At 48.9% G+C, this 23355-nt stretch overlaps 1 protein-coding gene across 5 annotated transcripts in view; it reads right to left on the bottom strand.

The window, feature by feature from the left end:
• The window catches only part of LOC122368476 (atypical kinase COQ8B, mitochondrial-like), a 41034-nt gene extending 18596 nt beyond the window's left edge, over positions 1–22438 (bottom strand). The window contains exon 1 of one of the 5 annotated variants that reach the window (XM_043342430.1): positions 22139–22438. Coding sequence is in view for 1 of the 5 variants with exons in the window: in XM_043342425.1 (XP_043198360.1) it covers positions 14007–14019 (13 nt within the window). In the remaining 4 variants the exon portion in view is untranslated. Of the gene's footprint in view, positions 1–14006; positions 14027–14062; positions 14198–22138 lie in introns of those variants that run through there. The other 4 variants (XM_043342428.1, XM_043342426.1, XM_043342431.1 and 1 more) reach the window with 4 other exon arrangements.
• Positions 22439–23355: the final 917 nt, after the last annotated feature.

The following is a 23355-nucleotide window of genomic DNA, read 5'->3' as shown; positions in this document are numbered from 1 at the left end:
GACACAAAGCTCTACGTTATAGCTGACCTCTGACCTTTCCCTGCGCCCTGGTCACTGACCCCGCTCCATGTCGCTGGGCGGTGGCATGGCGGTGGAAACCGGTTCTAGCCTCTACACATGCCACCATTCTAACCCTCCCCTCCCCACGCTACTACGCGGCGTGGAGTACGCTCGTGCGTAACTGGGCGGAGCAAGGGGTCACGCGATACAGGGGCGGAACTGGTTGCCCTCCCGCTCGCCGAGCGACCAACGACTAATACCCTGGAGAACCGTACGAGACACACACTTCATGACGTTGAGGGCTTTCAAGCACTTATCACGGAGTTCCCTAAGGTGGGGCTTGTACGTGAGACGGCTGTCCATCAGCATGCCAAGGAACTTGGTCTCAGACTTCACTGGGATCAGCTCGCCATACAACCTAACCGTAGGGTCGGGGCATGGGCGTCGGAAACGGCAAAAGTGCACAGCCACCGTTTTCGCTGTCGAAAATTTAAATCCATTAAACATGCTCCATGTCTCCAAGCGTGAGACGGCTAGCTGAAGCTGCCTCTCCAAGGCTCGAGTGCTAGCTGCGTTTGTCCAAATGGCGAAGTCATCAACGAATAATGCGCGCCCAATGGACGGAGAGATGTAGTCCACGATGTCGTTAATCATGACTCCGAACAGGGAGACACTGAGAACGCCGCCCTGGGGAACTCCGTTCACTTGAGGGTATCTTTCAGATAAGCTATTGCCTATGCGTACTCTGAAGTATCGATCGGCGAGGAAGCTTGACAGGAAGTGCCCCATTTGTCCACGGATCCCGCACTTGTGTAGCTTCATGAGGATGCCAAGACGCCACGTGGTGTCATAGGCTGCCTCTATGTCAAAAAATATGGCACCCACATGTCTACCTCGCTTAAAACTGACGCGAATATCGGTATCAAGTGTTAGAATATGGTCGACAGTGGAGCGGTGCCGTCTAAAGCCGCACTGAGACGCGGTAAAGGCGTCATGGTGTTCCAAGAACCACATCAGACGAGTGTTCACCATCTTCTCCATCAGCTTTCCAAGACACGAGGTGAGAGCAATAGGTCGGTAGTGAAGGGGCTCGAGGCCACTCTTCCCTGCCTTCAGAATAGGTATGATAATCGACTCACGCCAGGTGTCGGGATAGGAGCCTCTTTCCCACAGGGAATTGAAAAGGGCTAGCAGTGAGTCAAGAGCTGGTGAAGGGAGATGGCGGAGCATCTCGTTGTGGACGGCGTCTGGCCCCTCGGACACACATCTCAATGAGCTGATGGCTGACATCAGTTCGGGCAGCGTAAAAGGGTCGTTGTAGGTGTAATGGTCAGTGGAATTAAAGCTTACGCCGATCTGTTCACAGCGAGCACGGTGGCGAGTGAAACGTGAGTCAACAATGCTGCCAAGATAACGATCCCTAAACGCTTCACCCATCACGGTCGCAACCTCGGCTGGGTCTGAGACCTCTCGATCACCCACTCTCAGCACTGGGAGAGGGACCGAGCAAGACCGACCATCAATCCGCTTCACGCGGGACCACACCTCTGAGAGCGGTGTGAATCGGTTAAGCTGACTCACGTATGCACGCCAAAAGGAGCGCTTCGCTTCCCTTACCGTGCGCCTAGCCAGCGCTTTGGCTCTTTTGAAATACACCAAGTTGGTTGTGCTGCTATTGCGTCTAAAGGCACGCAACGCTCGCTTGCGTGCTGCTATGGCGTCGCCACAATCAGCAGTCCACCATGGGACTGGGACGCGCTTGGGTGAACCAGTGGTGCGAGGAACACATGTCTTTGCGGTCTCCACGAGGGTGGAAGTGAAGCTGGGCACTGAATGTGGACCAGCTGTGTCGAAAGCTGCCTCGAGGCGATTCCGAAACTCGCTCCAGTCGGCTTTCCTGGTGTTCCACCGTTGGGGGCGGGTACCAGCCGTGCCGCGACCGGAATAGTCGTTCCAGATAGGGAAGTGGTCACTGCCCCAGGAGTCCGGATCGACGCGACACGTAAATAGTGTAGCCAGCTGGGGGCTGACAAGACAGAGGTCTAAAACCGAGGTATGCCCAGAGGGCAATGTAACATGAGTGGCAGACCCTGTGTTTAAAACGCAAAGCTCTTCGTCGTTTAGAAATGATGCCAACTGTCGGCCACGCGGGCACACCGAATCACACCCCCATGCAGAGTGGTGAGCGTTAAAATCACCTAACAACATCACAGGAGAAGTAAGCTCTGTCATTAACAACTGGAGCTCCACGAGTGGAAGGACAGCTCCTGGAGGGCAATAGATAGAGCACACTGTAATCTCCCGATGGTCCAGTGTGACTCGGGTAGCCACAGCTTGGAGAGACGATCTCACAGGCACTTGCCTAGAAGGCACACTGTGATGGGCAGCTATCATGACGCCGCCATGAGCTATGGTGTCTGATGCCAGGTCTTTCCGATATACCGAATAGCCTTTCATTTTGAAGCAGGTGTCGGGACGCAGCTTCGTCTCCTGGAGGCAGACGACGAGGGGCCGCTGCTGGCTGACCAGAGCTTGAAGCTCAGGGACGCTCGAGCGAATACCCCTACAGTTCCACTGTAAAAAAGACTGCATATGAAGTGTTACCTAAGAGGCGGAACGCTAAAGTGGAACTAAAAGGGGTGGCTAGAGATAGCCGACTAGGTGGTTTAAAAGTTCTGGTCTTCGCTAGTCTCGGTACGAGGGGGCCCGAAGTGCACGCGAGGGTGCACTCCTCTGCCGCGGCTAAGACGCCCGTCCGCGGAGCTCGACCTACCCTCGCGGGAGTCCAAGGATCTGACTCTGGAACGGGGGCTACCCTCCGTGGCAGAGTCGGTCCAAGGAAGGCTCCTCTTCCCAGGGCGACCTGGGGTGGCAGAAAGCACGTCTCGTGATGGTGAGGGTGGTGGGGTTTGGGATGGGTGGTCAGCTCTTCCAGAGGTGCGGGCGGTCAGCCCCGATGGTGGAGATGGAGCTCGCAGACGCGGGGGAGGAGGAGGGGGATAGGAAGGGGGGCCCATCAGAATCGTGCCATCGGCGGGGCTCGCCACTTCCGCTGGTCGCAAAGCCATCGGAGGTGTTCTGACGGTTGAACCAACCGGTGCTGGTTTCGACGAACCGGCGACCGGAGCTTCCTTTGGCCCTGACGGTTCGCGAGTGTCTTCGATCGGATAGTTGGTCGATCCTGCATCTGCAGGTAGCAGAGACTCCTGGGCCTTCGCCAAGATCGATGCACGTCGTTCCTTGTGCTCACGGGCCAGTTCCTGGTTGCGGCGGAGAGCTGCCGCCACTGCGGTCTCCTTCACTTGGGGTCGCTTCGTTTGGGCGCCTCCCAAGGGATGTCCCGGTTTGGGATGATCAGCGGTTTCCGTCTGTGAGTTGTTCGCAGTGGGGGGCGACGAGCGCCGCCCAGTGCTCCCTCCCTTCCGCCCAGCTATCCCCCAGCTAGCCGGCTCTCCTTCGGAGTTGGACTCATCGGGCTGTTGGGGCGCCTCCACTGCAGGGGGCGGGGCCAAAGGCACCGAACCTGCCGAAATTCTTTTGAGGATCTCGATCAGGTCGGCCACAGACATGTGGCGCAGGTCGTGTAGACCTTTAAGGAGGGCGTCGAGATCACTGGTGGAGCAAGTCTCTGTCCCTGACTTCTCTCGTTGGGTGGGCGTTGGTTTTCGGGCGGCAGCATCTCTGTACGAGAGAACAGGTGCAGGGGTTTGGGCGCGAACCTTAGCTTGGGCGTCGCGGAAGGGAATCCTCTCCTTCACCATGAGGGCTCGGATTTCCCTCTCGCAGATATACTTAGGACATTTTCTATCCCACGCCTTGTGAGGGCCGCCACAGTTCGGGCACTTCAGAGTCTCGGAGGTGCAATCCTTCGCCTCGTGACCTTTGGTGGAACAAGATCCACAGCGGAGGTCTCCACGACACTTCTGGGAAACATGTCCGAAAGCTTGGCATTTGAAACAGCGAATGGGGTCTGGTACGTACGCCCTGATGGGGACCGAGAGGTATCCCACCTTGACCCCATCCGGCAGAGAAGGGCGGTTCATGGTGAGAATGACGGCATCGGTGTCGACCAGTAGGCCACGCTCCCTCTTCCGAATGCGTCGAGCTTCAGTCACACCATCTGCCGCCATTCCCTCGACTATCTCGTCCTCTGTTACTCCTCTCAGGTCAGGGCACGAGATGACACCCCTTACACTGTTTTTTCGTGGGGTGCGCATCAACCTTGACTGCGACGCGGCATAGACCCTTGCCACGAATATGGAAGGACAGCTCTCTCGCTTTGAGCAGCTTCCGGATCGCATCGTCACCGGTCATCTGTAGTTCGAGTGATCCGTCCGCTCGCAAGATTACCTGCTTTGGGTTCCCGTACTTTGAGAGGGCCTGCACGCGTTGAAAGGGATTCAACTTTAAGGGACGCTGCCTGCCCGATTCGTCGGTCTCGGCGGAGCGAACTACCAGGAACTCTGGCAGACGTCTGGGGGCACACTCGTCCCTCCAGACAATGCGAGTCCGTCAGACTGGTTGAAGTCAGCATCGTGTAAGGTAGTGGGGTTGGTTTCAGTCACGGCCGAGGGTCTCGGGTCATGGGTCTGGTCTACTCTATTCGGTGAGCCTTGGCCCTCGGATCGTGCCTGAGGGCGAGCATCGGCCGAAGCCGTGGTCCGTAAAGGGGGGACCTTCTCGTGTGACGTTCGCCCGCCGGCCGAGGCCAACGGGCGAGAGTCGGCCGGAGCCGAGGGATTGGATTGAGGGGAAGGGGGGTTGGTCCGGTTATCCATGTGAGTCTGTTGGTCTCCGCCAGCTCGGCCGCCGACGCTCCGCAACGGCGCCGCTACAAGGCCTAGGACGGCCGAGCTGACTGTACGGGACTTGGCGGCACCTTCCGCGGGGGAGAGAGAGACTCACCACCCCCCACGGTCGGATACCGCCTCCTCCCTTGACGCCTCGCCGAGTCACCGCCAGGGGCAGCGACAGATCAGCTCCACCGACGGAGGACGAGCACAAGTGCCCGAACCCCGCCGGCGACACCTCTCAGACACCACCCCCGGCGGCGTCACGACTGGGAATGGCTCCTCAAGTGCGGCGCCCCACTGAGTGTCCCGCCCTTACAGAACTCAGGGCCAAAGAGGCGTGTTGCCCAGCCACCGCGACTGGCTCCGCACGGTGGGGGGCTCAACCTCCAGGATCCCGTTGTCCTGGGGTACGGGTCGGCTCGCCTAGCCTAGTAAAACCGGCTGGTACCCGAGGGGACGCCACTCCCCTTACACTAGCCCAACTCGGCTGTGTTCCTGCGGGTGCAAAAACAACGAAAAAGGTAGGAAAAGAATCAGAAAGCTGTGCTCGAACGAAACGCGGACATCCGGTGAGAAGCAAAGCAAAAGCAAACAGAGACCGCTCAAGAGAAACAAAACCACGAAAACCAAGAAAAGTCGGGCCGTACCATCTGTCCAACCAGCGATCAAAGCAAGTCGTAAGCAAGCATGGGTCAAGCTGGGGCCGAGGGGGCGCTACTCCCCTTGCTGGCCGGGGCCAAGGCCGCCGCGGGGCAAAGGCCCAAGGAACCCAGTCCAACAGCGACCCCGGCCACTGCCAACCCCCTGCGGGGCCAATCCTGCAGACAATCCATCCAGTAAGCAAGGCAAGTCCAGGTCAAAACGCGCGTCAAGCTGGGGCCGAGGGGGCGCTACTCCCCTTACTGGCCGAAGTCACAGCCGCCGCACAGCCGGAGCCAGATGACCCCGGCTAAGCAGCAGCTCTGACCACGGTCAGCCCCCTGCGGGGGCCAGTGACGCCCTGTCCATTCTAAATGTAACGTGGCGCCCCTCGTGCTTCTCGGTGTTGGCGAAGCAGACTCGGCTCAGAAGAAAACTCAGGTGTCGTTTGTTTCTTCTACAGTGCTGCCAGATTTGGAGGATTTCCGCAAATCTGGAGGATTTTGAACTCTATTTGCGGACAAATTTCGCGTTTGGAGGATTTTTGATTCTGGAGGAAAATCTGGAGGATTTGTCACCCGATTAATATATTCAATTTCATGGAAAAATACAACGCGTTCAAGACTCAAAAGACATTTTCCTGCCCAGCTTCACCCTACCCGTTAGGATATATCACTGCCCTTTATCACCGTGAGACTGGAATGTCTCAGTCTGTAGCTATATCCACGAATATCATGGTGACTATTTGTTCCTATTTCGTGTACGATTGTACCATATGTTTTTGAAGGTACCGAACTACTGGCGGATCAAAGGGGGATATTTGGCGCAAATTCCCCCCCCCCCCTCCTGCAGCGTCCAAAATCGAAGAAAATTTTCGTTTTTTTTTTCAAGGATAAAACGAAAACTAAACAACTTTTATTATAAAAAAGCATCTTTTAAACTACACAGCAGTGCGAAAGGAATCGAAATCCGATGAGTTTTTAGAATTTGGAGAAACCTTTTCGGAGATATGCCCTCCCGCAGCGTCCAAGACCGCCTATCTGGATCCGCCAATGGGATTTGGAGGAATCTGGAGGATTTTTGTAACTGATCTGGAGGATTACAGCCTTCTCCATCTGGCAGCACTGCTTCTATTTGCCGAGCAGGGGGCACGCTAGCATTACGACCCGGTGGATCTTGCGCCGCCCTAGGACAGAGGTCTTGATGGTACAGTGCCTTGGTCCGAACTGAACTAACCTACCTCGCGACAGTCAGCTTTTATACGCGCGGGTCACGTTGCTGGCCTCGTAACTCCTTTGTGCGTATAATGCTGATGCAACACAGTATTTACTTAACACAAAAACAACGCCATTAATCGTGCAAGGGTGCGGGTCTTGCCCGCCGTTGCGCAGCGCGCACCGCCACTTGACATAAACACACAACGTCATAAATCGTGCAAGAGGCGGATCTTGCCGGCCGTTGCGCAGCGCGCACCGCCACTTAACATAAACACACAACGTCATAAATCGTGCAAGGGGCGGATCTTGCCCGCCGTTGCACAGCGCGCACCATTAGTCATCCTCGGATACGCCCATACACTTGCCACCGTTTGACAATAACCAGATGTAGTGACCTCGCTCTTCCTTGTACAGATGTTACGATTTGATAAACAGTCCCATCATAATAAGCCACTTCTCGGAACGGGTGTGTCTCGGTGACAATTGTATAAATTGTTTACGTTCAGCGGTGCCGAGCGGTGAGTCACATCGCCGCCGGTGCCGCGAACAAGGACAAGCTGATTTGAAATTTTTGTGGAGTGGGAGCTGGCCAGAGGTGGGCCAGATGCTACATAAAGCGTTTATAAGATTGGTCCCAGCACCCGATTTTATATGAGGAAGTCGTTTAAAAAGCACCTTATTTCTAACGAATTTATTATTATGGCCACTTTTACAGGACGTCTATAGAGTTTTGGCTTACATTTCTTCCTCGTTCAGGAGCAACGTTTTAACCCTCACCGGACCTTCAGGTTTTCTGAATACCGAGGGGACGTTGGGGGTTGGAAGTGAGGAAACAACCCCCTTCGCCGATTCGCCCCTAATTGAGCTAGAGCCTCACGAAAGAAACGATCGTGTGCGTCGTTACGAAACGCAGCGATTGGTCTCCGCTTTAAGGACCAGGGTCAGCCGATGACTTCGGAGGTCAGGTCAAGTGGCCCAAGGCACAGGTTCGGTTTTTGGTAAATAACTTCGCTAAAAATGATCGCAGATCCGCGATTTTAGCAGCATCGTGTTTGTCTAGCTCAGGCGTGTCGAATGGTATACTTTTTCTTCGGGTGAGATCAACTTAACACTCGCCCGTATAGGGGGGTCGAACGGACCCCCCTCCCTCAGTTTTTCGCGAATAACTCGCGTAAAAAGCGGCCGATCGCGACGAAACTTTCAGTACCCTCGCGTTAATTAATTTTACACCCACCCTGAAATTATCATGACCCTGACCTTAATGACCTTTGACCTGTGACCTACTTTTCGAGACCATGTTTGGCCGGAATCGCGATTCGGCGTATGTCGGCTCGCATTAGCGGCGCGTTTGCAGTCTTTTCGTGTTTTTTTTTCTAAGATAATTTTTTTCTAAGCGTTTTAAGCGTTCAAAAATGGGATATGATGTTGCTTCCATGCATTAGGGTGGGTGTCAAGGTCACCGGAAAGTCAGGTCAGGTCATTGACCTTTGATGACCTCAGATCACTTTTTCGAGTTTTACATGTTTCTAGGCAAGTTTTAGGAGCTGAATTCGAATTTAGCAGCCATATAAACATTTATGAAGTAGTTTTGGTGCCCTCGTAACATGTTGCGAAGCTGTCAAAGGCGGTTGCCACCTACTACGAATACCCTTACTGGTTGACCTGACCTGACCTGACCCGACCTGGCCTAAATGAATGAAGACATCATCTGTGATCAAAACTAACATGATATTCGTGATCAGCACCCCGAAAACCCCATAGCAGCCACGCTTTACGACTTTCTAACACGTCCCGATTTTCCCGACTTTTGGGTCATTGACCTGACCTGGAAGGTCAACCGATGACCTAGGATCTTAAAATTGGGTATCATCGGCTTCCTCTAGTCACGGCCAACACGCTCGTTTTTTTCCGCGAAGCTCTAGCTCGATCAGGGGCAAAACAGCAAGGGGGGCGGTCCAACGGACCCCCTCCTTATACGTTTGCGGCTGGAAAAACACCAATACGGGCGAGAGTTAACCCGCGCCCCGCTGGGCCCCCCTCCCGTTTTTCGCCAATAACTTCTAAACGCGTTACGCCAGCGACGTCAAACTTTCGGTACCTTATCATACATCAATTTGACACGTTTCCTGAAAATTTGAGCGAAATCCGTCGGAAATTTTTTTGAGAAATTGACGTTTTATTGACGTCAATGTTCGCCATTTTCGCCTCAAAAACGGCAAAATTTCAAACGCCCCTAACATCTTCATTTTTAAAGGAATCAAGACGTAACAAAAAAAGGTTATACGTGATTCTACTTTGTCTATCAAATGGCTATCTCGGTTTTTTTAAATTTGGATTTTGGGCCAAATTTTTTCTTAAAAAACTGACTTTTTTGGGAAAATGATTATAAAATCCAAAATTTTGAGTGTATCGAAAAAACCGGAATATATTTTAGAGAAGTGGTCTATGTGCAGTGTGCACCTACATACCAATTTTTAGAATAATCGGTTCAAAAATGTGGGAGGTATCTATTCAAAATTTTATGACGTCACGACACAACAAAATTTTGAAAAATGATTTTTTTTAGAAGGTCTAGACCTCGTACAGAAACAAAAATAGCACCATTCGATTTGCCGTGAAAAACTGCATCAGATAGACACCTTTTTAGGCCTTAACAACCAACTTCAAAATTTGACCTCACTTGACCTGACCTTGACCTGACCTCGACCTGAAATTCATCCAGAGGTGGTCCATATCACTTATTGAGTGTGCCTATAGAATTATATAAGTGAATGACCCATAAAACATGTGTCGCACATGCCCTTTTCTAGAATTTATTTTTGGTGACCTGACCTGACCTTGACCTTGACCTTTGAATGACATTGTACCTATGCAACGAATATTGTCTTGGTAGTCTAAGAACACGTTTTGGGCAATCAGTCTCAGTCCATTCTTCGGCAACTACGGTGCAAGGCCGATACTGTAGAAACTTGAATTTTGTACCCTTGACCTGTCCATTCACAACTGTCCATTCACCCCCCTGAGGGCGAGAGGCTGCACCTTGAGCGACTTCGGCATACGTCTTGTCACTCAACACGTGCGAAGAGTGCTCAGCCAGATCGCGAGCCTGTCCAGGAGAAGCAGATGCATGCATTGCAACCTCTTCAACGCGCTTAGACGCATCCGCTGTAGCTTTCAGTCGGAAGAGACAAGACAAGAGACGGTCCCACCGACCATCCGATCGGTATCGGGTCAAATCTGGAGTTCCCTCTGCACTGAACGTAAAATGGTTGGATGGAACCTCAAATTGAAAATTATCTAAGCGCCAGTAACGTTGATTGATGACTAGAGTCTGATCAACGATGATTATAGAATCTGAGTACTATGTAGTAGCGAATTGATTGAAAATGGGCTCAAAAATAAATTTGAAAGGGGGAAATTCCCCCTTCCCTCCCTAGCCGTTCACTCACAATTTGAAAGGGGGAGCGGAATTTTCGAAGGGGGGAAATTCCCCTGTTCCCCCCTTTAAAAGTTACCCTGCTACTGGAGGTTTCTGGAGCTTTGGTGAGAGCTTTCTGGAGCTTTCTGGAGGCGCTGGAACGCTCTCTGGAGGATTCTAGAGCTTTCTGGAGGTTTCTGGAGGTTTCTGGAGGCGCTGGAACAGGCCCGCTGTCAAGATTAAGATCCTAACAAGAAACCCTGATTCCTGATCAATCAATCCTTCACTGAGCACATGAGCCACTGTTCTTTAAAAGGGATTGAATATGATGAAAAGTGTGACATTGTATTGAGAAGTGCAAGAGGATACTTGATACCTGCCATGCAATGTTTCAATATCAATATGTAATATGTAATGATGCATGCCATTATGAATGATAAAATACATCATTGACAAATGAGTGAATATTGTCCAGAGTCCATGTGATTACTTCAGGAACTGGGCCCAGTTCAATCTTAGATTATGACATCTGATACTAGTTTTTGAAGCATTGCAAATTCTGTCAGCTCCCTCGTGTTTTAAACGCACTCTTACTCAAACACTCTTCTTACGACATATTTAATGATTCTAAGGCCACTTTACTCCGTCTTTTTATCATGATTTTTAGCCTAGACTGCCTTTATCTTTAGTGTTTCTATTTTTGATTGTTCACATTTTAGGGCATACCCGGATTTTCCTTTATTTTAGACAGTAAGGGAGCGTTACCATTACGCGCCCGCTTAACCCTCGTCCTGGCAGGGCATTTTTCATAACACGGCCTGGCCGGGGGGGCCCCCCCGGTCGATGGGACTCCCCCTCGCGATTGGCTCCTATGGCACCTAGAAACACCAAATTTGGTAGGTAGGTGGGCCCCCTGGAGTTCTAGGTGTGCAAAATTGGTTGCTCTAGGTCCATATTTAGGGGGGTTTTGGGGGGTATTAATGTAAAAATTTTGCTTAAAACAGGTCAAAAGTTTTTCGCTTATAACTTTTGATCTAATTAACATAGAGCAAAAAGAAAAGCACCAGTGAACTCAGCACGTCAAGACGCGTCGAATGATATACTTTTTAGCTTGCTTAAGTGTACTTAAAAGTTTTTTCTTAAATTTTAAGTAAACTTAAATTAATAAATTAAGTTCAAGCTAACCAAATTGCATCATATTGCATATCATTCGATTCGGCTGATCACCAGGAACACAATGATATCATTTTTAAGCTCTAGCGTCATTATCTGCCAAGTTATTGGCAAAAACGTCATTTGACCTCAGTTGACCTCATTTGACCTGACCCATGGATAAATACACCAAAAAAAGAAGCACCAAGTGACCTGCTATTAGGTAGTGGTTTCAAAGCACAAAAGTGATAGAACGAAGCGAATATCTCCAGTAATTTCCGAATTAAGTATTTTCCCATAGACTTAACATTACGACGTAATGACCTCTAGCTGACCTCAGGTCACTGGTCAGTGGCCTCAAAAAAACCCGAACTATATGTTATACAACTCGGTGAACTTAGCGTATCCTGAAAGTTTGAAGGAAATCAGTCCAAAACTGTGAGTTGGACAGGTGCAAAAAGAAAATTGAAATTTGACCATGACCTTGTACCGGTTTTTCTGACCTGGTGACCTGACCCAAGGTCACCCGGACCTGAAATTTCCAGGTCATATGTAAAAAGGTTGCCTCATAGGCTGTGCCAAATTTGGCGGCGCTGCGCGCCGCCGTTTTTACGCTATCTTCGAAAACCTTAGGGGGGGGGGGTCGCATCGACCCCCTGCCAGGGCGAGGGTTAAGCAGAAACTCAACCTGTGATTAAGCAATGTGTCTGGTTAATGCGGTCTCTGCTTAATACCGATTGATGAACATTCTTCTAGTTAAATATACCTCCACTCTTATAATTAAAGTACATTTTATTGGAACAAATTACAGTTTTCCTAACCCCTGCAAAAGGCACATTTAGGCACAGCATGCCCTAATTGCGCTATGTGATATAATGCATTTAAAAAACATGCAATGTTAGCCCTTTTACTGGCAAGGGCGATAATGTTCCCCTGAATATCCTTATTGGTCAGTACGGGCCCCTCAGACCTTCTGAGGTCAAACTTCGGCTTCTAACGCCAATTATTGAAAGACCACTTTTTATAACATTATACGATAACATTGAAAGCCTCGATCTCTTGACATAGCCCTAAATGCGCCCATGCCATGGCGCATTTTGTATGGGCGGAATTCCGAATGTGTCATATGGCAGCAAAATATTGATAATGCTGCACAACAGGCATTTACCGTCCTGTTTTTTGTCTCTCCATACCAAGCACATATACCATAATACTACTAAAATCACTTTTTAACCACCCTTCCTCACGAACAGCAGTAACAGTTCAAGTAAGCAGGCTCAGGAATCAGGATAAAAAACACGGTATTAGTATATATTAGGTCCGAGTGAGCAGTTGTGACGCTGTTGATACAAATATGTAACAGCAAAAAAATCAGGTTTTAGGTTAGGTTAGGTTGTAGGTTTGTAGGTTTTAGGTTTTAGGTTGTAGGTTTGTAGGTTAGGTTAGGTTAGGTTGTAGGTTTGTAGGTTGTAGGTTGTAGGTAAATAGGTAAGGTTAGGTCAGGTTTGATTATGTTTTTTCTTTTATTTCCAAGACATATAAGCCTCATTTTTGGATTCAGGATGTCAAATAATGTAAGAATATGAAAACTTTATCTTTTAACAGTCACTCGGACAGCGGACTCAATGTATACTTTTACCAGAAAACACTACCTATACATTTTACAAAAAAACACTCAAAGTACCTACACAGCTTGCAAACTCACGCTGGTAGCGGTAGGTCGCAAAATATTGTTTTGATAATTGTTACGGAGCGAGCGAAGCGAGCGGAGTCTTTACTTAGATTAACGGAAATTTCTGAGTATGAGCGGCCGGCCGGCCGGCCGGCCGGCCGGCCGGCCGGCCGTGCGGACGCTTTTGCGAGGCTTATATCTCAGCAACCACTTGACCGATTTACATGCGGTAAATTTTGTAGGGTAGCTTCATTCCTTCTACCAAGTATTGGACTATTCCCGATGCATGTGGGTGACCCCTTATGCACGTGCCACGTGCAAAACGAAGAGGTGTCAGTTTTGCAATTGTTGCAATATCTCGGTAACTACTTGGCCGATTGCGCTGAAAGTTGGCATGTAGGTAGGCACCCACTAGGCACTGCATATCCATGTGCCAGGGTTGGGGTGCTGCTGCACGTGCGCACGTGCAGGGGTCGTTTCCAGATCTCGAGAACGGCTGGACCGATGGCGCTCAAATTTGGTACACGGTTAGGGACCAGTTAGTAGGGTGCCGTGCACAAGTCAGTTGGGACCCATTTTGCACGTGCGCACGTGCAGGGTGCCGCTTTCAGATCTCGAGAACGGCTGGGCCGATTGTGCTCAAATTTGGCACATCGCTAGAGACCGGTTAGTAAGGTGCCGTGCACAAGTCAGTTGGAGGTACCCCCTCGAAATTTCGCACGTGCAAGGCCCACCCTCTCGCTCGCTCCGTTAGTCGCCCCTAAAGGCGTTATACTGGTTATAATAAATTGTTTTCTAAACACCAATCTACCTATTAGGTTCACAGAAACTGACGAGGGCGCAATTACGAGACCGAGCGCAGATTGGGCACTCTCCCCTATAGGCTATTGCCATGTATTGTTTACATAGACACATCAACATGTGTGAGTGGGGGTGAATGAGGACCACCTTAAATGGGTGTTGCCTGTGTGGCCTATTTTTAATACAATACAATACAATACAATACAAATTCCAGTCAAAAACGGCCATGAACACAAAAAAGTAAAAACACATGCTTGCTTGTCTGCACATGGCCTAGCACAAAAGCTTTAAGGGAGCGCCATATAGACAGTTACAGGTTTGTTGCATAATTTTCATGAATAAAAAAAAAATGCTAAATGAGGGCACACACCCAACAACTCACCGGCACCCTCACTGAGAACCAAGGCCCTCCTGAGAACGAAAGAAAATTACGCTCAAGGCTGTATCAAGGCCCTCTAACCCCGGCCGTATATTGGACGCCGGTGAAAACAGGGCGCCGAAGGGCATATTAGTCACGTGACATTTGGAGCTTCTCCCCCTCCAAGGGCCTTCAAGATGCTAAATGTCACGTGTGAATTTCACGAACCTTGATCAAATCGCCCCAGGCGTCCTGTTTTCACCGTCGTCCCGTATATTGATTACGGAGCGAGCGAAGCGAGCGTCATAGGCGTAGGAACAGGGGGGGCCGGGGGGGCCATGGCCCCCCCACTTTCGGAGGTGGGGGGGCCAGCAATGTTAACTGGCCCCCCCCCCACTTTTTGCTGACTTAAGTGTCTGTCTGTACCTAATGTCCGTGAACTTAGCGACGTATACGTATACGTATTCAGCGACGAATTCCAAATCACTTCAGATTCATGGCATGGGTTAAGTTGACCATGCTGAACACGAATATGACATTTATTTTAACTTTTGAGCTGATCTTCATGGTTAAAATCCGGTATAAATGACGGGGAACCGCATAACGTCGCGAAAATAAAAACCCACGAATTCCAAAGTATATGCAAAATGTAGAGCTCATCCAGATCTAACGTCCGTGGAAGAATCCAAGCTCGTGGCTCATCGCCTTCATGGTTAAAATCCGGTTTAAATGACGGGGAACCGCATAACGTCGCGAAAATAAAAACCCACGAATTCCAAAGTATGTGCAAAATGTAGAGCTCATCCAGATCTAACGTCCGTGGCAGAATCCAAGCTCGTGGCTCAACGCCTTCATGGTTAAAATCCGGTTTAAATGACGGGGAACCGCATAACGTCGCGAAAATAAAAACCCACGAATTCCAAAGTATGTGCAAAATGTAGAGCTCATCCAGTTCTAACGTCCGTGGAAGAAACCAAGTTCGTGGCTCTTTAACTTCATGGTTAATATCTGGTTTAAATGACGGGGAACCGCATAACGTCGCGAAAATAAAAACCCACGAATTCCAAAGTATATCCAAAATGTAGAGCTAATCCAGATCTAACGTCCGTGGAAGAATCCAAGCTCGTGGCTCAACGCCTTCATGGTTAAAATCCGGTTTAAATGACGGGGAACCGCATAACGTCGCGAAAATAAAAACCCACGAATTCCAAAGTATGAGCAAAATGTAGAGCTCATCCAGGTCTAACGTCTATGGCAGAATCCAAGCTCGTGGGTCTTTAACTTCATGGTTAAAATCCGGTTTAAATGACGGGGAACCGCATAACGTCGCGAAAATAAAAACCCACGAATTCCAAAGTATATGCAAAATGTAGAGCTCATCCAGATCTAACGTCCGTGGAAGAATCCAAGCTCGTGGCTAATGCCTTCATGGTTAAAATCCGGTTTAAATGACGGGGAACCGCCTAACGTCGCGAAAATAAAAACCCACGAATTCCAAAGTATGTGCAAAATGTAGAGCTCATCCAGATCTAACGTCCGTGGCAGAATCCAAGCTCTTGGCTCTTTAACTTCATGGTTAAATTCCGATTTCAATGACGGGGAACCGCATAACGTCGCGAAAATAAAAACCCACGAATTCCAAAGTATGGGCAAAATGTAGAGCTCATCGAGATCTAACGTCCGTGGAAGAATCGAAGCTCGTGGCTCTTTAACTTCATGGTTAAAATCCGGTTTAAATGACGGGGAACCGCATAACGTCGCGAAAATAAAAACCCACGAATTCCAAAGTATGTGCAAAATGTAGAGCTCATCCAGATCTAACGTCCGTGGAATAATCCAAGTTCGTGGCTCTTTAACTTCATGGTTAATATCTGGTTTAAATGACGGGGAACCGCATAACGTCGCGAAAATAAAAACCCACGAATTCCAAAGTATATGCAAAATGTAGAGCTCATCCAGGTCTAACGTCCGTGGAAGAATCCAAGCTCGTGGCTCAACGCCTTCATGGTTAAAATCCGGTTTAAATGACGGGGAATCGCATAACGTCGCGAAAATAAAAACCCACGAATTCCAAAGTATATGCAAAATGTAGAGCTCATCCAGATCTAACGTCCGTGGAAGAATCCAAGCTCGTGGCTCAACGCCTTCATGGTTAAAATCCGGTTTAAATGACGGGGAACCGCATTACGTCGCGAAAATAAAAACCCACGAATTCCAAAGTATGTGCAAAATGTAGAGCTCATCCAGATCTAACGTCCCTGGCAGAATCCAAGCTCGTGGCTCTTTAACGTCATGGTTAAAATCCGGCTTAAATGACGGGGAACCGCATAACGTCGCGAAAATAAAAACCCAAGAATTCCAAAGTATGTGCAAAATGTAGAGCTCATCCTGATCTAACGTCCGTGGGAGAATCCAAGTTCGTGGCTCTTTAACTTCATGGTTAATATCTAGTTTAAATGACGGGGAACCGCATAACGTCGCGAAAATAAAAACCCACGAATTCCAAAGTATGTGCAAAATGTAGAGCTCATCCAGTTCTAACGTCCGTGGAAGAAACCAAGTTCGTGGCTCTTTAACTTCATGGTTAATATCTGGTTTAAATGACGGGGAACCGCATAACGTCGCGAAAATAAAAACCCACGAATTCCAAAGTATATCAAAAATGTAGAGCTCATCCAGATCTAACGTCCGAGGAAGAATCCAAGCTCGTGGCTCAACGCCTTCATGGTTAAAATCCGGTTTAAATGACGAGGAACCGCATAACGTCGCGAAAATAAAAACCCACGAATTTCAAAGTATGTGCAAAATGTAGAGCTCATCGAGATCTAACGTCCGTGGAAGGATCCAAGCTCGTGGCTGTTTAACTTCATGGTTAAAATCCGGTTTAAATGACGGGGAACCGCATAACGTCGCGAAAATAAAAACCCACGAATTCCAAAGTATGTGCAAAATGTAGAGCTCATCCAGATGTAACGTCCGTGAAAGAATCCAAGTTCGTGGCTCTTTAACTTCATGGTTAATATCTGGTTTAAATGACGGGGAACCGCATAACGTCGCGAAAATAAAAACCCACGAATTCCAAAGTATGTGCCAAATGTAGAACTCATTTTACATTTTGCACAATTTTTAGAATTCGTGGGTTTTTATTTTCGCGAAGTTATGCGGTTCCCCGTCATTTAAACCGGATTTTAACCATGAAGGCGTTGAGCCACGAGCTTGGATTCTTCCACGGACGTTAGATCTGGATGAGCTCGACATTTTGCACATACTTTGGAATTCGTGGGTTTTTATTTTCGCGACGTTATGCGGTTCCCCGTCATTTAAACCAGATATTAACCATGAAGTTAAAGAGCCACGAACTTGGTTTCTTCTACGGACGTTAGATCTGGATGAGCTCTACATTTTGCACATACTTTGGAATTCGTGGGTTTTTATTTTCGCGACGTTATGCGGTTCCCCGTCATTTAAACCAGATATTAACCATGATGTTAAAGAGCCACGAACTTGGATTCTTCCACGGACGTTAGATCTGGATGAGCTCGACATTTTGCACATACTTTGGAATTCGTGGGTTTTTATTTTCGCGACGTTATGCGGTTCCCCGTCATTTAAGCCGGATTTTAACCATGAAGTTAAAGAGCCACGAGCTTGGATTCTGCCACGGACGTTAGATCTGGATGAGCTCAACATTTTGCACATACTTTGGAATTCGTGGGTTTTTATTTTCGCGACGTTATGCGGTTCCCCGTCATTTAAACCGGATTTTAACCATGAAGGCGTTGAGCCACGAGCTTGGATTCTTCCACGGACGTTAGATCTGGATGAGCTCTACATTTTGCATATACTTTGGAATTCGTGGGTTTTTATTTTTGCGACGTTATGCGGTTCCCCGTCATTTAAACCAGATATTAACCATGAAGTTAAAGAGCCACGAACTTGCTTTCTTCCACGGACGTTAGATCTGGATGAGCTCTACATTTTGCGCATACTTTGGAATTCGTGGGTTTTTATTTTCGCGACGTTATGCGGTTCCCCGTCATTTAAACCAGATATTAACCATGAAGTTAAAGAGCCACGAACTTGGATTCTTCCACGGACGTTAGATCTGGATGAGCTCTACATTTTGCACATACTCTGGAATTCGTGGGTTTTTATTTTCGCGACGTTATGCGGTTCCCCGTCATTTAAACCGGATTTTAACCATGAAGGCGTTGAGCCACGAGCTTGGATTCTTCCACGGACGTTAGATCTGGATGAGCTCTACATTTTGCACATACTTTGGAATTCGTGGGTTTTTATTTTCGCGACGTTATGCGGTTCCCCGTCATTTAAGCCGGATTTTAACCATGAAGTTAAAGACCCACGAGCTTGGATTCTGCCACGGACGTTAGATCTGGATGAGCTCAACATTTTGCACATACTTTGGAATTCGTGGGTTTTTATTTTCGCGACGTTATGCGGTTCCCCGTCATTTAAACCGGATTTTAACCATGAAGGCGTTGAGCCACGAGCTTGGATTCTTCCACGGACGTTAGATCTGGATGAGCTCTACATTTTGCATATACTTTGGAATTCGTGGGTTTTTATTTTCGCGACGTTATGCGGTTCCCGTCATTCAAACCAGATATTAACCATGAAGTTAAAGAGCCACGAACTTGGTTTCTTCCACGGACGTTAGATCTGGATGAGCTCTACATTTTGCGCATACTTTGGAATTCGTGGGTTTTTATTTTCGCGACGTTATGCGGTTCCCCGTCATTTAAACTAGATATTAACCATGAAGTTAAAGAGCCACGAACTTGGATTATTCCACGGACGTTAGATCCGGATGAGCTCTACATTTTGCACATACTTTGGAATTCGTGGGTTTTTATTTTCGCGACGTTATGCGGTTCCCCGTCATTTGAACCGGATTTTAACCATGAAGTTAAAGAGCCATGAGCTTGGATTCTTCCACGGACGTTAGATCTCGATGAGCTCTACATTTTGCACATACTTAGGAATTCGTGGGTTTTTATTTTCGCGACGTTATGCGGTTCCCTGTCATTTAAATCGGATTTTAACCATGAAGTTAAAGAGCTAAGAGCTTGGACTCTGCCACGGACGTTAGATCTGGATGAGCTCTACATTTTGCACATACTTTGGAATTCGTGGGTTTTTATTTTCGCGACGTTATGCGGTTCCCCGTCATTTAAACCGGATTTTAACCATGAAGGCGTTGAGCCACGAGCTTGGATTCTTCCACGGACGTTAGATCTGGATGAGCTCGACATTTTGCATATACTTTGGAATTCGTGGGTTTTTATTTTGGCGACGTTATGCTGTTCCCCGTCATTTAAACCAGATATTAACCATGAAGTTAAAGAGCCACGAACTTGGTTTCTTCCACGGACGTTAGATCTGGATGAGCTCTACATTTTGCACATACTTTGGAATTCGTGGGTTTTTATTTTCGCGACGTTATGCGGTTCCCCGTCATTTAAACCAGATTTTAACCATGAAGTTAAAGAGCCACGAGCTTGGATTCTTCCACGGACGTTAGATCTGGATGAGCTCTACATTTTGCACATACTTTAGAATTCGTGGGTTTTTATTTTCGCGACGTTATGCGGTTCCCCGTCATTTAAACCAGATATTAACCATGAAGTTAAAGAGCCACGAGCTTGGATTCTGCCACGGACGTTAGATCTGGATGAGCTCTACATTTTGCACAATTTTTGGATTTCGTGGGTCTTTATTTTCGCGACGTTATGCGGTTCCCAGTCATTTAAACCGGATTTAAACCATGAAGGCGTTGAGCCACGAACTTGGATTCTTCCACGGACGTTAGATCTGGATGAGCTCTACATTTTGCACATACTTTGGAATTCGTGGTTTTTTATTTTCGCGACGTTATGCGGTTCCCCGTCATTTAAACCGGATTTTAACCATGAAGGCGTTGAGCCACGAGCTTGGATTCTTCCACGGACGTTAGATCTGGATGAGCTCTACATTTTGGATATACTTTGGAATTCGTGGGTTTCTATTTTCGCGACGTTATGCGGTTCCCCGTCATTTAAACCAGATATTAACCATGAAGTTAAAGAGCCACGAACTTGGTTTCTTCCACGGACGTTAGAACTGGATGAGCTCTACATTTTGCACATACTTTGGAATTCGTGGGTTTTTATTTTCACGACGTTATGCGGTTCCCCGTCATTTAAACCAGATATTAACCATGAAGTTAAAGAGCCACGAGCTTGGATTCTGCCACGGGCGTTAGATCTGGATGAGCTCTACATTTTGCACAATTTTTGGATTTCGTGGGTCTTTATTTTCGCGACGTTATGCGGTTCCCAGTCATTTAAACCGGATTTAAACCATGAAGGCGTTGAGCCACGAACTTGGATTCTTCCACGGACGTTAGATCTGGATGAGCTCTACATTTTGCACATACTTTGGAATTCGTGGGTTTTTATTTTCGCGACGTTATGCGGTTCCCCGTCGTTTAAACCGGATTTTAACCATGAAGGCGTTGAGCCACGAGCTTGGATTCTTCCACGGACGTTAGATCTGGATGAGCTCTACATTTTGGATATACTTTGGAATTCGTGGGTTTCTATTTTCGCGACGTTATGCGGTTCCCCGTCATTTAAACCAGATATTAACCATGAAGTTAAAGAGCCACGAACTTGGTTTCTTCCACGGACGTTAGAACTGGATGAGCTCTACATTTTGCACATACTTTGGAATTCGTGGGTTTTTATTTTAACGACGTTATGCGGTTCCCCGTCATTTAAACCAGATATTTACCATGAAGTTAAAGAGCCACGAACTTGGATTCTTCCACGGACGTTAGATCTGGATGAGCTCTACATTTTGCACATTACTTTGGAATTCGTGGGTTTTTATTTTCGCGACGTTATGCGGTTCCCCGTCATTTAAGCCGGATTTTAACCATGAAGTTAAAGAGCCATGAGCTTGGATTCTGCCACGGACGTTAGATCTGGATGAGCTCAACATTTTGCACATACTTTGGAATTCGTGGGTTTTTATTTTCGCGACGTTATGCGGTTCCCCGTCATTTAAACCGGATTTTAACCATGGAGGCGTTGAGCCACGAGCTTGGATTCTTCCACGGACGTTAGATCTGGATGAGCTCTACATTTTGCATATACTTTGGAATTCGTGGGTTTTTATTTTCGCGACGTTATGCGGTTCTCCGTCATTTAAACCAGATATTAACCATGAAGTTAAAGAGCCACGAACTTGGATTCTTCCACGGACGTTAGATCTGGATGAGCTCTACATTTTGCGCATACTTTGGAATTCGTGGGTTTTTATTTTCGCGGCGTTATGCGGTTTCCCGTCATTTAAACCAGATATTAACCATGAAGTTAAAGAGTCACGAGCTTGGATTCTTCCACGGACGTTAGATCTGGATGAGCTCTACATTTTGCATATACTTTGGAATTCGTGGGTTTTTATTTTCGCGACGTTATGCGGTTCCCCGTCATTTAAACCAGATATCAACCATGAAGTTAAAGAGCCACGAACTTGGATTATTCCACGGACGTTAGATCTGGATGAGCTCTACATTTCGCACATACTTTGGAATTCGTGCGTTTTTATTTTCGCGACGTTATGCGGTTCCCCGTCATTTAAACCGGATTTTAACCATGAAGGCGATGAGCCACGAGCTTGGATTCTTCCACGGACGTTAGATCTGGATGAGCTCTACATTTTGCATATACTTTGGAATTCGTGGGTTTTTATTTTCGCGACGTTATGCGGTTCCCCGTCATTTAAACCAGATATTAACCATGAAGTTAAAGAGCCACGAACTTGGTTTCTTCCATGGACGTTAGATCTGGATGAGCTCTACATTTTGCACATACTTTGGAATTCGTGGGTTTTTACAGTTCTCGCTGCGCGGCGCCAGCGGCCGGACGCGCGCGGGGCTCGTCCTGCCCCACTGTGCCGGAGGTGACAGACCCTGTGACTGCCGGTACTCTGAGCGAGTGTGAAACCTTTCCTTGCGTGCGTGTGCGAGTGATTGGACACAGTGAGTGACGGCGATCAGTCTGGACGTGACCTGATATTACCTACCCGAGGACTGCCTGTGAGCAGTGCTTGTGTGTGGCGCCGTGTGACGCCGACGCCGACCGTGTGATGAGGAGCGCGTGACGAGACGGAGATTCACGTGCGCTTTCACTGAGGTCTCGTCGGCCGTGCCGCGACGCTATTGCACTGCAATCACTATGCACTGTGAGCTGCTTCGCTGTTTGGCACTGCTGGCTGCGGTTCGACTGCTGGTGCTCGCTGCTGCCCCGGCCCCCGCGCCGCCCTACAGCCGGGCTGGACGCTGTGCCGCCCCGGCCGGCTCGGCGCGGCCGGCCGACGCCCGACTGCGCGGACAGCTCTCCGCAGCCCGACCGGCCCGGCCTCTTCGCCGTGTCACTGACCGCGCCGAGGTCACATGCCCCTGGGGTATGGACTGTCCCATCCCGGCGGCGACTGTGGCCGACGGCGGCACGCGTGGGCGCACCCGGCGAGGGGTGCGGAGCAGGAGGCGCGGGGCGCGGGGAGGGCGGCTCTGGAGAGCTCGCGCCCGACCCGGCCAGCTATACATCGGCCAGCTCAACATACAGTCACTGAAACCGAAGCTCCTGTCACTGAGGCATGACATTGCCGAGCACGGATATGACCTGGTAATTCTGAATGAGACTTGGATGAAGCCTGCGACACACAACAGGCTGATTCCGATCCCCGGCTACCAAGTGTGCCGGCGTGACCGTCCCGATGGCAAGGGCTACGGTGGAGTTGCCACGGCGATTAGAGCTCCGCTGGAGGCAACCACCGTGGAAACACCTGACCCGCCTATTGCCGGTACACGGCTGGAGACCCTCTGGGTCCAGGTCCGTGCCGGCCCGGCCCGTGTCATGGTGTGCGCGGTATATCGGCCACCGATCCAGACCCAGGCCAGAGTGACAGCCGACCTGGCGGAGCTGGAGCAGCAGCTCCAGTACATTCTCACTCGGCACAGTGGTCCAATTGTGATCGCCGGGGACATAAACATCAATATGAAGACGGACAGCGCGGCGGCGGAGCAGTTCCGGCAGCTGCTGCGCGGCTACTCCCTGCAGCAGCACACCACCGAGCCGACGTTCCGCGCGTCTGGCTCCATCATCGACGTCATAATCACCAACCAGAGCGTCGACCGGGCCGGTGTTGTCCACTGTGATTACAGTCCCCATAACTGGTCGCGAGTGTTGCTGTCCGTGTCGGACCAGAGGCCACAGCCCTGCACCATTGCCACCAGGTGC

The sequence above is a fragment of the Amphibalanus amphitrite genome, unplaced genomic scaffold (genome assembly GCF_019059575.1).
Source record: "Amphibalanus amphitrite isolate SeventyFive unplaced genomic scaffold, NRLGWU_Aamphi_draft 000950F_arrow, whole genome shotgun sequence".
Taxonomy (NCBI): Eukaryota; Metazoa; Arthropoda; class Thecostraca; order Balanomorpha; family Balanidae; genus Amphibalanus; species Amphibalanus amphitrite.
This window is presented reverse-complemented; position numbering and strand designations above follow the sequence as displayed.